This window comes from Zingiber officinale, chromosome 10B (genome assembly GCF_018446385.1).
Source record: "Zingiber officinale cultivar Zhangliang chromosome 10B, Zo_v1.1, whole genome shotgun sequence".
In the NCBI taxonomy this organism is placed as follows: Eukaryota; Viridiplantae; Streptophyta; class Magnoliopsida; order Zingiberales; family Zingiberaceae; genus Zingiber; species Zingiber officinale.
Window position 1 is genome coordinate 61,054,034 of NC_056005.1, and position 15,542 is coordinate 61,069,575.

The following is a 15,542-nucleotide window of genomic DNA, read 5'->3' on the forward strand; positions in this document are numbered from 1 at the left end:
GTATCTAAACTGCTAGACTTTCCTTTATACCCTTGTATTTTTCATCACTTCTTCATTCCGCGCCAGATAGATATGGGTGTTTTCAAGTTTCAATCTCGCCCTAAGGCTATTTTGTTTAACCGTATCCCCCTCAAGGGGAATGGAGCCATAAATTTTTTCGTATACGTCTTCCTTCTCCTCCTCCTTTTCCTATCCAATGGATATGCGATTTACCCCCAATTCCTAGTACCCATAAACTCCTTAATGATCCCACTGTTGCCTTTGCTTTATCTAAATTGAGGGGAGCAAAATTCAGCTTACCGCATTTAATTGTGGAGGGTTTGATGTTTCCTTTTGGGATAGGCAATATTGACACTCCCTTGGATGGCTCTTTTGGTATGTATAAACATTTCGTTCTACATTTAATGATTAGTATTTCTTTTTTATAATGGTGTTTAATTCCTCTGTTCCAGCTGATGCTCTTCTTCCAGCTTTTATGTACAAGAATCCTACTATGACTAAGTCCTTTGTTAATAATCTAGGAGAAGAGTGGTTGCGAGCTCGCAGGGCTAATCCTAATTCCTCCACCTTGGGCTTGTTATCTGAAGAAGAGCGACAAGAAGAGGTTGTCGCAGCCATGGAAGAGGAAGAAGAAGAGCCTTTTATTGCCTTGATCAAAAAGCCAAAGCTTACTGAGGATGCCTCCTTTGGCGATCTCTTTGGTACTTTTGTTCAAGCTCCTCTTGTTCCGGCACCCATTTCTCTTGAGAGAGATAAGGCCCCGATGACTCCTACCCATATTATCTCTAATCCTACTCTTAGGATGATGAGACCTGGTCTACTCATCCCCTCTTCTTGTGCTATTATTTCAGCTCCCACTGCTTCTACTTCTGCTTCTGAGATGGTCATTATCCCTTCTATGTCTTCTCCACCTCTTACATTGGCCTTGCCTCCTTTGGCTTCCGGGCCAAGGCAAAACGAACACCTTGCCGGAGATCTTCTCCTAGTGCCAGGCCTTTAGCAATTTGCGTTTCCCCGACCGAGTCAGTATCCCTTGCATTGCCACCTTCTATTCCATCTAGTTCTTCTTCTGCTACTCTTGTTTCTACTACTTCTTTCCCTTCCATTGCATCTTCTTCTTCCCTACCTCCTTCTTCCTCTGTTCCCCTGCCTTTATTTAAGCAGGATATGGGTCTGCCCTCTCAATTGGGGCAGACTTCTGATCCACCTAGCTATGGTTCTCTACAATTACAAGGCCTATTGGTCGAATCTTGGCTACAGGGCCAAGAACAACTAAGGGGCCTTAGTCTTCCAAATCGGGTCGACCACCACAGTCGTCAGGCAGTAGCTGTAAGTATTCTTGGTTATATGTTGTCAACTTCGTATCCTTATCTTTAACTGTATCATCATTTTGTTTAGTTCCTTGCCTCAAGTCTGCACATTGACCAGCTACTTATGGCTTGGGACCGGGAGCATAATAAGCTAAAAGCTTAACTATAGACATTGAAGGCTACTTTACCTCCTTCTAATAATGACCTGACTCAATTGCAAGAGAAAGTGGCCTTGCAAGATCAACAGTTAGGGGTATTGAGACAGAAATTAGAGGAATCACAACAATTATTGAAAGACAAAGAGCTTGCAAGGAGAACTTTGGAGTTACAGGTGGATCGATTACACTCTGGTCTCCGACTAGAAATTGCATTAAAGGGGAAAGCTCTCTTAGACGCTTCTCATAAAAGTCTTATTTTAGAGAAAGTAGTGAAGCTGTCTTTCTGATCAAGCTCAAGACCTAGACTCTCATGATTTCGCTATCCTACAGGAACAAGAGCAACGAATAGCTCAAGATGTTGAGTTGTCACTACTCTAGAAGGAATTGGAACAACTCAAATTAGAGAAGGATGCTTTAAAAGATCAAAACACTAAACTACAAGCTGATTTTCAGAGCTATAAGGAGCAAGAGAAGAACCGATGGGAAGAGTGGCATCTGACTTATCTAAAGTCTTCGACGTTTGCCAAAGAATTTGTCCATCGAATGGTGGGTGCTCTAAATCATTATGTGTCGGGAGTTCTCCAACAATTGAGGAAGGGTGGTTATCTACCTAAGGAACCTCCCTCTTCTTTCATAAGTCATCGCAGACTTAACGAAGAACTACCCGCAGATTTAAAAAGTCCTTTTAATTAATAATGTCTATGTATCCAAAAAGATTGGCAATGAAAAGACTTGTAATGGATAAAACTGGTAGTGAAAAGAACTGTAACCAAAAACTTGGTAATTAAGTGATTGCGATATATAGTAAATTTTTGATACTTACCTGTTTTTCTTTTGTGCTAGTTTGAGAATGCCTCCTTTGAAATGCTTCCGGGTATTGCGTATAAGTCTTATTCAAGAATTCCTTACTTACTTTTTGAAGTCAAACATTGTCTTAATAAATTCCTTTGCAAATAATATCTAGCGTGCTCCATGTTTCAAAGGAATGAATAGTCCCGAGCGATTTTAGATAAGGAACTGTATAAACTCCTAGGTTCTGAGCTGAGTATAATGCTCCGGGTGATTTTAAATAAAGATCTCCATGTGAATAGACCTCCAGATAGAAAATGTGCCATATGCATAGAATCCCCCTTGAACCCTAGTTTCTGATCCAATGTAAAATATCATCCGATCTTGTGAATAAATCCATATAACTTTGTATTTACCAAGCCAATATATTCCTAATTCCTGGTTGATCAGGCTTCATGAGATTTCCCGAGTTACTTCATGAGATTTCCTGATCGACTATGTTCTGTGATAGTTTAAAGTCTCCGGTTCCTCCCATGAAGACCCGTCCGACTTACTTCATGAGATTTCCTGATCGACTATGTTCTGTGAGGGTTTAAAGTCTCCGATTCCTCCCATGAAGACCCGTCCGAGTTACTTCATGAGATTTCTCGATCGACTATGTTCTATGATAGTTTAAAGTCTCCAGTTCCACCCATGAAGACCCGTCCGAGTTACTTCATGAGATTTCCCGATCGACTATGTTCTGTGATAGTTTAAGGTCTCTGGTTCCTCCCATGAAGACTCGTCCGAGTTACTTCATCAGATTTCCCGATCGACTATGTTCTGTGATAGTTTAAAGTCTCCAGTTTCTCCCATGAAGACCTGTCCGAGTTACTTCATGAGATTTCCCGATCGACTATGTTCTGTGATAGTTTAAAGTCTCCGGTTCCAACCATGAAGACCCGTCGGAATTACTTCATGAGATTTCCCGATCGACTATGTTCTGTGATAGTTTAAAGTCTCTAGTTCCTCCCTTGAAGACCCATCCGAGTTACTTCATGTGATTTCCCGATCGACTATGTTCTGTGATAGTTTAAAATCTCCGGTTCCTCCCATGAAGACCCATCCGAGTTACTTCATGAGATTTCCCGATCGACTATGTTCTGTGATAGTTTAAAATCTCTGGTTCCTCCCATGAAGATCCGTCCGAGTTACTTCATGAGATTTCCCGATCGACTATGTTCTGTGATAGTTTAAAGTCTCCGGTTCCTCTCATGAAGACCCGTCCGAGTTACTTCATGAGATTTCCCGATCGAATCTGTTCTGTGATAGTTTAAAGTCTCCAGTTCCTCCCATGAAGACCCCTGTCCGAGTTACTTCATGAGATTTCCCGATCGACTATGTTCTGTGATAGTTTAAAGTCTCCGGTTCCTCTCATGAAGATCCGTTCGAGTTACTTCAAAAGATTTCCTGATCGACTATGTTCTGTGATAGTTTAAAGTCTCCGGTTCCTCCCATGAAGACCCGTCCGAGTTACTTCACGAGATTTCTCGATCGACTATGTTCTATGATAGTTTAAAGTCTCCGGTTCCTCCCATGAAGACCCGTCCGAGTTACTTCATGAGATTTCCCGATCGACTATGTTCTGTGATAGTTTAAAGTCTCTGGTTCCTCCAATGAAGACCCGTCCGAGTTACTTCATGAGATTTCCCGATCGACTATGTTATTATGCCAAATTATGATGTTTGTACTGACCTTGTAATGGTTTTAAAATTTCTGGGTTTTTCTTAGGGGAGCTGAATAGGTCTTTAGGATTCCCCACTGTTGATCGCTTGAAACAAATTATAAAAGTTCTGCCAATACTTGTCAATCTGTATGAACCACATTTATTTCTATGGCGGTATTTGTCTTGCATTGCATTTATTGAAAGAAATGGAGTACATAAACTGTAAGCATACTTGTTCTCAGCTCACCGAGAACTTACTTCAGATAATTATGATTTGTTCTTTCAGACGTATTCTTAAGTGGCATGATCTTGTCAGGTCTGGTAAGGTTGCAAATGATTTGCACTCCAGGGACGTTCCAGAATTCTTTCTTCAGTATCTTGGAGATAATATGAACCTGATGCGAGCTTTTCCACCACTTTGTAGGGTCCTCCCCATTGTGGTGCCAACTTACTGACATCCCCGACAGGTTTAATATGCTTTCATACTAAATCTCCTACTTGGAAAAATCTGGGGATGACTCTTTTGTTATAATTTTGCCTCATTTGTTGTCGGTATGATACGAGATGAGTAGTAGCTTTATCTCTAATTTCCTTTATCAAGTCTAGCTCCATGAGTCATCGACCCTCATTGTCCGCATCATATAATTGCCTTCTGTCAGATTCTACTCCCACCTCAATGGGAATTATTGCTTCTCCCCCAGAAACTAATTGAAAGGGAGTGATTCCTGTAGCTTCTCGAGGTGTAGTACGGTATGCCCAAAGAACGTTGGGTAATTCATCTACCCAGCTACCTCCGACATGATCCAATTTAGTTTTTAAACCCCTTATAATTTCTCTATTGGTTACTTCCGCTTGACCATTACTTTGCGGATAAGCCACAGAGGTGAAGGCTTGAATAATACCATAGCTTTTGCACCAATCTAAGATTCTATCCCCTTGAAATTGCCTTCCATTATCAGAGACTAATTTATGAGGAATGCCAAATCTGCATATAATATTTTTCTACAGAAATTTAATAACTGCGTCCTCGGTAAACCGAGCAAGTGGTTCTGCTTCTACCCATTTAGAAAAATAATCCACTGCTACCAATAAAAACTTTCTTTATGCAGCTACCATAGGAAACAAGCCTACTATGTCCATGCCCCATTGATCGAAGGGACATGAGACTCTAGAGGTCCTCGATAGCTGTGTAGGATGGTGCAAAATATTTTGGTGTTTCTGACAAGAAATACAAGTTCTTACCAACTTGTTGGCATCCTCGTGTAGAGTAGGCCAGAAATATCCTGCTAGTAAAATTTTGCGAGCCAAGTATCTTCCTCCTATATGACTACCACATGAGCCTTGATGAACCTCCTGTAAAATAAACTGTATATCTTCTGTGCCAATACACATGAGCAGAGGTCTAGAAAAAGTTCTTTTATATAACTGTTCTCCTACCTAGTGTATTGAGCAACTCTCTTCTTAAATACCCTTGCTTGTTCTGTATTACTTGGAAGAACACCTTGCTGTAGATATAGTATGATTTGAGCTCTCCAGTCACCTAGAATTTCTGCGTCAGCCTGTCTTTTGATACAGGATATTAATAGATTTTGTTCTACTGGCCAATCTAGACTCCATGGTACTATAGCAGAGGCCAGCTTAGCCAATTCATCTGCTACCTGATTCTCAGATCGAGGAACCTTTTGTATATTTACTTCTTGAAACTAGGACTTCAACTTATCAAATGCCTCAGCATATAACTTGAGTCTGTCATTATTAATTTCAAAATTACCTGATAATTGTTGGGCTGCTAATTGAGAATCAGAATAGATGAGGACTCGAGCTGCCTCTATATGTCGAGCGGCTTGCAATCCATCTATCAATTCTTCATATTCTGCCTCATTGTTAGTAGCTCTATAATTCAATCTGATAGAGAGTTGGAGTCTGTCTTCCCTTGGAGATATAAGAAGAACACAAATTTCGCTACCTTGTCTAGTCGAGGACCTATCCACATAAACTTCCAGATGTTTTCTTCCTCAGGGCCTTGAACTTCTATAATGAAATCTGCTAGAGCTTGTGCCTTGATGGCTGAGCGAGGTTGATATTGTATGTCATATTCACCAAGTTCAGTTGTCCATTTGATCAGCCGACCTGATGCCTCTAGGTTAAGTAATACCCGTCCAAGAGTACTGTTGGTTAATACAACAATTTCATGTGCTAAGAAATATGGGCGCAACCTCTGAGCAATCAATACTAATGCATAAGCCAATTTTTCTAGTGTAGTATATCTACACTCAGCTCCTTTTAATAAATGGTTAGATACAGGTTGTTGTTCCTTTCCTTCTTGTCTAACTAATACAAAGCCTACAGCGTTTTCATTAGCCGACAAATATACCCAGAGGGTCTCTCCTACTATAGGCTTAGCTAATACAGGAATAGTAGACAAGTAGTCTTTTAACTCTTGGAAGGCCTTATCACATTCCTCGTTCCACTGAAATTTGTTTGCCTTCCTAAGTATTTTAAAGAAATGGAAGCTACAATCGGCCGACCTGGAAATGAACCTAGACAAGCCTGTAATCCAGCCAGTCAGTCTTTGAGCTTCTCTCATGTTGCGAGGAGGCTCCATGTTCTGAAGTGCCTTTACTTTACTCGGGTTGGCCTCTATTCCTCGCTCGGACACCATATACCCCAGGAATTTCCCCCCTTTCACTCCGAATAAACATTTGCTCGGATTTAACTTGAGCCCATATTGTCTCAATGTCTTGCAGGTCTCCTCTACATCCCTGCACAGATCAACATCTTGAAGAGACTTTATTAAGATATCATCAACATATACTTCCAAATTTCTCCCAATCTGCTTCTGAAAGACTTTATTCATAAGCCTTTGATAAGTTGCTCCTGCAGTTTTTAGTCCGAAGGGCATAACATTATAACAATAAGTACCTTCAGATGTTATGAAACTGACTTTTTCTTGATCTTCTTTAGCTAAGGGAACCTGATGATAGCCTTGATAAGCGTCTAGCATAGAGATGTACTCACACCCAGCAGTGGAGTCTACCAATTGATCGATCCTGGGTAATGGATAATAATCTTTTGGGCAAGCCTTGTTGAGATCTTGGAAATCAATGCATACTCGCCATTTGTTTCCTGGCTTAGAGACTAACACCACATTAGCTAACCAGCTAGGAAATTGTACCTCCCTGATGTAACCAACCTCCATAAGTTTAGTTATTTCTTCTTTGATGATTTGGTTCTGTTCCGCACTAAAATTCCTCTTTCTTTGCATGACCAGGCGGGCATCTAGGAAGACATGTAAGGAATGCTCCATGACTAAATGAGAAATGCCTGAGACTTCTTTGGGCGTCCAGGCAAATACATCATTATTCTTCTTTAGGCATTGTACCAATTCGGCTTTTAGAGTGGGATCAAGATCAGTCGCAACATATGTAGTAGCTTCAGGCCGACCTGTCTGAATCTAAACTTCTTCCTTTTCTTCATAAACCAGAACAGGCTGCTTCTCCTGAACGACAATGACTTCCATTCTTTGAATCTGTCGGGCAGCGTTAGCTTCAGCCCGAACTATTTCTACATAACATTTTCGGGCTGTCTTCTGATCACCCTGCACCTCCCCGACGTGGTCATCAACAGGAAATTTAATTTTCTGACAAAAAGTAGAAACGACCGCCCTAAACTCGTTCAGGGCCGGTCGACCTAGTATCACATTATAAGAGGACGGGACGTCTACCACCATGAAATAAGATCTCCTTGTTCTCATCAGAGGCTCCTCTCCTAAAGATATGGCCAACTTTATTTGACCCAGCGGTTGTACTTCGTTGCTCATGAATCCATATAGAGGAGTGACCATCTGTTGAAGTTCACTCGGATCAATCTGTAATTGATCGAAAGCCTTCTTGAATATAATGTTGACAGAATTGCCCGTCTCTATGAAGGTACGAGAAATAACATAGTTGGCTATCACGGCTTTGATAATCAGGGCATCATCATGGGGTATTTCTACCCTCTCGAGATCTCTAGGCCCAAAACTTATCTCGGGACCAGCTGCTCGTTCCATGCTACATCCTACGGCATGAATTTCCAGTCTTCGGGCATGTGCTTTCTTGGCCCTATTAGAATCCCCATCAGTGGGCCCACCTGCAATCATATTGATATTGCCCTGAGCGGCATTACTCCTGTTTTCTTCCTGTCGAGTCGTCATGGCTTTAGAAGGAGCTTTTTACGACACTTGGCTTGTACCGACCGGGGCTGACAATGCATCCTGCCGAGGCTCGACCGGACGATATTCCAATTTGAGCGGACTTTGTTGTCTAGGGTACTGTTGCCGATAATAATTTTGTCTTTGATAACGCTCCCTATTAGCTCATTTATTTCTTAAAACAAAATAGTCTTCAGTATGATGACTGCTAGTTTTATGATAAGTGCACCATCTTCTTGGTGTCTCTGGTTGTATATCTACGTGTTGTACTGCCTGTGGACGATATTCTGGCTGACGGTGAGGTGGATGAGTCGCTCGAGGTCCTTTGGGTGGAGGAACATGTTAGCTAGAGCCCTAGAGCCAATCATTTGATGATTGTATTTTGGACTTGTTGTATCATATTCTATATAAATAAAGGCATTTCATTTTTGGTTATTATACTTACTTGTATTGGTGCCAAATAAACTAAGTATAATAACGTCCTTGAGTAGACGGTTCTCTCCTATATCAATCGGTTAGTTGAACCGATAGTGAGAAGATATAGGGAACACTACTCTTAATCATTCCTAGTCGAGTATTAACATTCAGGGACAATGTTAATGCAATAAGACTAGCATGTAGGTCAATTCGATGACTTGATCTCACAAGTCATGGATATAGAGATATCAAGTTGACACATGGGTATGCATTGGAGAATGTATACTGAATGACCCGCCATGAGAAAGTATCATGGATCATTATATGAGTGTCATATACTTTCTCATGTGGCTATTAGTATGACTACTAGTCCTTAGACCTGAAGTTACCATGGATCCCTACATAAGGAGTTATGTACTTTGGTTTCATCAAACGTCAACCGTAACTGGGTGGACTATAAAGGCGATTACTGGGTATGTAATGAATTATGCAAAGGGATGTGAGTGATGTAGATGGGATCTATCCCTCCTATATGATGGGAGCGACATCGATATTCTTGATAGAGTGAGACCACGAAGTGCATGGTCATGCCCAAATGTGTCAATATAGGATATTGAGCTCATTTGATTGAGTGAGTCTACTTGGAGTTCAAGATTTAGATTGATTAGAGGATGACACGGTCTATGCCTCACATTGATCAATCTAGATGTCTAGGATAGAAGGACACTTGTCATATTTTGTGAGGAGTCACAATTAGTAGTCACAAGGTGATGTTGGATCTCAACATTCTTGTAACTTGGGTAGTAATGATGTGTTGCTAGATACCGCTCATTACTTATGCTCCTAAATGGGTTTAGGGGCATTGCCAATGTTACAAGAACCTATAGGGTCACACACTAAGGGCAATTAGATGGAAATTAGGTTCATTAGATGAATCTAAATGATTACGTTCATATGATGAACCAAATTGGATTAAGAGTAATCCAAAGTAGGCTAATTGAGTTGGACTCAATTTGGTTCATGTGTTAAGTGAGTCTAATTTGGACTTAAACTCATTTAATTAATTTAATTCAATGAATAGAGATTCATTAAATTAAAATTGACTTGAATCAATGGTTAGATTAGATCAACCAAGGGAGAGAAGTGGTCAAGTTTGACTTGACTTAAGTAGGAAGATGAAGAGTCAAGTGTTGACTTGACTTTGGTTTGTCAAATGCCACATCATCAAAGCTTCTTCATTTGGTCAAGTTTGACTTGACCAAATGTCACCTCATGGAGGAGATCAAGAGACTTGACTCTTGATATTCCATGGGGGTTACATGCCTTGAAGTGGCCGGCCACTTTTAGGTGGAATGTAAAATTGATTTTTCATTTTTCAAGTGGTTGTAACTCCATCTTCTTCTTCCTCTTGAGTTTTCTTCTTGCTCTCCCTCTCCTCCCTACTGATATCTAAGGTTGCTAGCCCATCCTTAGAGATTTTTCTCCATCTCTTGCTTGTGTGGATACACATAGAGAAGTGTCTACTTTGACACTTTCGAGATCCGGCGAACCGAGGAAAAGCGGGATTGCGAAGGGCTTCGCATCGAAGGTAAAAATCTTTCTTCATGTAGGTCTAGGAGTAGATGAAAGTAGAAACTCGTACTCGTATTTAAATTTTGAAATGTATCCTTCACACGAGATCCAGTGGCATGGGTGATTCGGGATTTTCGCGACGCGAAAACGCGGTTTTCGCGGCCCGAAAAACCCAACAGTGGTATCAGAGCCACGTGCGAAGCGAGTACGAGTTTAGATTCATATTTATATGAAAAATATTGATCTGTAAACTTTCTGTAAATTCATGTTTTTATAGTTTTAATGGTATTTTTCTCGTAGAAGCGAAGCACAAGTGTTTAGACACTTGTAGGCTTCGATTACCGAGAAGAAATTTTCGAAACGGCAATGTTTCGCCCCAAAATTTTTTGGGGACAGCAGGCTTAGGCGCTGTTAGATCGCAAAGGAACCCTCGCGATGGTTAGATCGCGGGTAGGGGCGCTGCGCCTGGCCCCGCAAGGGGATTCGTTCCGCGATTGCGCCCGGAAACGCTAAACGGGACCGCCGGGAAAAATTAACTCATAAAATTGTAAAAATTATGAAAATTACAGAAAATTATGAAAAAATATATAATTTAGAATTATATATTAATTTTTTGATAGTCATGCCCAAACGACCCAATTTGGATTTGGAAATGTGTTGTAATTCATAACACGACCTGCGTGCCGTTCTGTGATGTGCGTGCTGTATTTATTTTTTTTATTTTATTTTCACGACCTGCGCGTCGTGCCTTTCTCTTATATTCTGGTTGTAAATTAGATTTAGACTCGAATGTAACTCGAGTTTCAAAATTGTAATGTAAATTTTGAAGCGGTGGAAGGTCCACACGAGACGGAGTTACGAGGAGGGTGCGAGCAACACAAGGTGGTCAAACGAAGAAGCTTGAGAAGCTGTTGACCTTAGGTTGACCATCTGATCTTCTCATTAGCTTGAGAAGATCATAGTAGGGCCATGACACAATCACAAAATAATTTAATTAATTGCTTATATGTATGTGATGCATGTTTAATTAAGTAGTTAATTAGTGCCTAACAATTAGATTAGATCTATATCGTGCACATGATGCACCCCATGATTAGATTAGATCTAAATCAAGTATTTGATACGCATCATCGTTTAGATTAGATCTAAAACACATCAACTCGTAATGCCTACCATGCCGTGATACCTACCACTACCTCGATCACATGTTGTTGTTGAATCTGCTAAAGTAGAGCAACACATACTATCTTGGTAGGGTACAGAGGGACAATCTTGGTCCCGCCAATCAACGCATGGGTGAGTATAACTCAATTAGATTGAGTATTCCTAGTTAACTCGGTTGGATCGAGTATAACTATAGGCATTCTTCCAACGGTTGGAAAGATAGGTCAAAATCACATATATATTAATTCTTGGGTGTATTAGCCAAAGCTAACTCGAGTTTTAATATAAATGCGGAAATTAATCCTATAAACAAGAGTTGCATAGAGATGTAATTGGTAATCGTTACCTACCGATCATTCTAAGTCTTGGGCGTATTAGCCAAAGCTAACTCAAGGGTTAGTATGATGTGGATCTTATCCCACATGAATTATAGAATTCAGTGGGAACATCATTTAGTTAAAGGCCTAATTAAATGATTAAGAATATGATATTTATTTCTGCTTTTATTTCTATTGTAGAATACCATGATGTCGAATACGAACACCTTCTCCCTGCGATCTGTCCTCGAGAAGGACAAGCTCAACGGAGCAAACTTCCTGGACTGGTACAGGAACCTGAGAATAGTTCTCACCCAAGAACGTAAACTGTACGTTCTGGAGTAGCCCATTCCGGAGGCTCCTCCTGCCATTGCCCCGCGAGCTGACCGAGATGCTTTCAAGAAGCATCAAGATGACGCATTAGATGTGTCTTATCTAATGCTCGCGACCATGAACTCTGAGCTTCAGAAGCAACACGAGTTAATGGGCGTTTACGATATGGTTGAACATCTTCGTCAACTGTATCAAGGACAAGCGAGGCATGAGAGATTTGAGATCTCTAGGGCACTGTTTCAGTGCAAGATGTCAGACGGGGCTCCCGTAGGCCCATATGTACTCAAAATGATTGGGTACATAGAGAACCTACAAAGGTTGGGGTTCCCACTTGGCCAAGAGCTGGCTACTGACCTGATCTTGCAATCCTTGTCGGATAGCTACAGTCAATTCGTTCTAAACTACAATATGAACGAAATTGACAAGCCACTGCCTGAATTGCTTAGCATGTTAAGAACTGCTGAGCTGAACCTTAAGAAGGCTAAGCCCAACACTGTTCTGATGGTTCAGAAACATAAGTGCAAGGGCAAGCCCAAAGGCAAGGGAAAGTCCCAAGCCAAGGGCAAAGGCAAGGCACTGAAGCCTAAAGGAGGGGTCGCCAAGTATGCTACCTGCTTCCACTGCGGTCAGACCGGGCACTGGAAGAGGAACTGCAAGGTATACTTGGAGGATCTTATGAAGAAGCGAAGTGAGACTTCCACTTCAGGTATATATGTTATAGAAGTCAATCTATCTATTTCTACATCATGGGTATTAGATACTGGATGTGCTTCTCACATTTGTACTGATGTACTGGCGATGAGAAATAGCAGGGCATTGACAAAGGGCGAGGTGGACCTACGAGTAGGCAATGGAGCACGGGTTGCTGCTGTTGCTGTAGGGACTTACTTTCTATCTCTGCCCTCTGGGCTTGTACCAGAGTTAGTCGATTGTTGTTATGTGCCTGCATTAACTAAGAACATTATATCAATTTCTTGTTTGGACAAGAAAGGTATCTCGTTTACAATAAAGAACAAATGTTGTTCCGTCTTTTTAAACGATATGTTCTATTGTAGTGCACCTCTGATAAACGGACTCTATATTCTAGACCTTGAGAGACCTATCTATAACATAAATACCAAGAGGTTCAAGTCAAATGACATGAACCAAACCTACCTCTGGCACTGTCGCTTAGGTCATATAAATGACAAGCGCTTATCCCAGCTCCATAAGGATGGTTTGCTGGACTCAATTGATTTAGAATCATATGAGATATGCGAGTCATGCCTACGAGGCAAGATGACTAAGACTCCCTTTAGTGGGCACAGCGAGAGAGTGACTGATTTGTTAGGACTCATACATAGTGATGTATGTGGTCCTTTCAATGTTGCTGCTAGAGGCGGTTATAGGTACTTCATCACATTTACTGATGACTTCAGTAGATATGGTTATGTGTACTTGATGACACATAAGTCTGAATCCTTTGAAAAGTTCAAAGAATTCAAGAATGAAGTACAAAACCAGCTTGGCAAGAGTATTAAGATACTTCAATCCGATCGAGGTGGAGAATACCTTAGCCATGAGTTCCGTGACTATCTAGCTGAGTGTGAGATTCTAACTCAACTCACTCCTCCTGGAACACCACAGTGGAATGGTGTATCCAAAAGGACGAATCGTACCATATTTGATATGGTACGATCGATGATGAGTCACACACATCTTCTGACATACCTTTGGGGCTATGCTTTTGACACGACAGCTTTTATATTCAACCGAGTTCCATCCAATGCCGTGATGAAGACACCATATAGGATATGGACTGGGAGAGATGCCCAGGTGTCTTTCATGAGCATTTGGGGTTGTGAGGCTTACGTTCGACATCAAGTCTCAGACAAGTTAGGACCCAAATCCGACAAGTGCTACTTTATAGGATATCCCAAGGGAACTAAGGGATATTACTTCTACATTCCCAGTCAGCACAAGATAGTTGTAGCAAAGACTGGAGTCTTTCTAGAAAGGGACTTTGTTTCTAGAAAGACTAGTGGGAGTACATTCGATCTTGAAGAAGTTCAAGATGCGGATCCTAGCACTGAAGCCTCGATGGAAATTGAACTGGAAGCAAAAATTGTTGTGGATGATGTTGTTCCACAAAGAGTTGAGGAACAACAACCAGTTCAAGTAGACATACCTCTTCACAAGTCTGATAGGGTACGTCGTCAGCCTGAGAGATACTCATTTCTCTTGTCTGACCATGATGACGTTGTGCTCATAGATGATGAGCCTACCGCCTATCAGGAAGCTGTGATGAGACCAAATTCCGAGAAATAGCTAGAAGCCATGAGATCCGAGATGGAATCCATGTACACCAACTAAGTATGGACTTTGGTTGATCCACCTGAAGGGGAAAAACCCATTGGGTGCAAGTGGGTCTTTAAGAGAAAGACTGACATGGATGGACTTATTTATAAGGGTCGCTTGGTAGCTAAAGGTTTCAAGCAGATTCATGGTATTGACTATGATGAAACCTTTTCTCCAGTAGCGATGTTTAAATCCATTCGGATCATGCTTGCTATTGCAGCTTACACGATTACGAGATCTGGCAGATGGACGTCAAAACCGCGTTTCTGAGTGAAAACCTACTCGAGGATGTGCACATGACACAACATGTTTGTAGATCCAAAGCATACTAGCAGAGTATGCAAGCTGCATAGGTCCATTTATGGACTAAAGTAAGCTTCTCGAAGCTGGAATCTTCGATTCGATGATGCGATCAAACAGTTTGGTTTCATCAAGAACGAAGATGAGCCTTGTGTCTACAAGAAGGTTGTAGGGGACATAGTTGTCTTCCTCATATTGTATGTGGATGATATACTGCTCATTTGGAAGGACATCCCTATGCTTCAGTCTGTCAAGACCTGGCTAGGGAGTTGCTTCTCAATGAAGGACTTAGGTGAGACATCCCGCATTCTAGGGATACAGATCTATAGAGATAGATCTAAGAGATTGCTTGGCCTAAGTCAGAGTACATACATTGACAAGGTACTACTACGGTTTGCCATGCAGAACTCCAAGAAGGGATTTCTGACGATGTCACATGGCGTGAGTCTTTCGAAGACTCAAGGTCCCTCTTCTAGAGAGGAGAGAGATCGCATGGATCAGATCCCTTATGCCTCAGCCATAGGATCGATCATGTATAACATTCTATGTACTCGACCTGATGTCTCGTATGCTTTGAGCATGACGAGCAGATACCAGTCAGATCCAGGTGAAAGTCACTGGATAGCGGTCAAGAATATTCTTAAGTACTTAATAAGGACTAAAGAATATTTCTTGATATATAGAGGTGATGATGAGCTAGCTGTAAAGGGTTACAGTGATGCTAGCTTCCAGACCGGCTAGGATGACTTTAGATCGCAGTCGGGGTTCGTGTTTTGCATTAATGGTGGTGCTGTGAGCTGGAAGAGTTCGAAGCAGGACACAGTAGCTGATTCTACAACAGAGGCCGAGTATATTACTGCATCAGAGGCAGCAAAGAAGGCAGTTTGGATTCGCAAGTTCATCACTGAACTTGGGGTGGTTCCTAGCATTGCTGAACCTATTGAGCTC

At 41.4% G+C, this 15,542-nt stretch overlaps 1 protein-coding gene across 1 annotated transcript in view; it reads right to left on the minus strand.

Annotated features, from left to right (window-relative positions):
* Positions 1-1,776: 1,776 nt before the first annotated feature.
* LOC122029158 (NAC domain-containing protein 37-like) overlaps positions 1,777-15,542 on the minus strand; it is a 28,346-nt gene continuing 14,580 nt past the window's right edge. The window contains exon 4 of the mRNA XM_042588105.1: positions 1,777-1,792. Coding sequence (XP_042444039.1) covers positions 1,777-1,792 — 16 coding nt within the window. The remainder of the gene's footprint in view (positions 1,793-15,542) is intronic.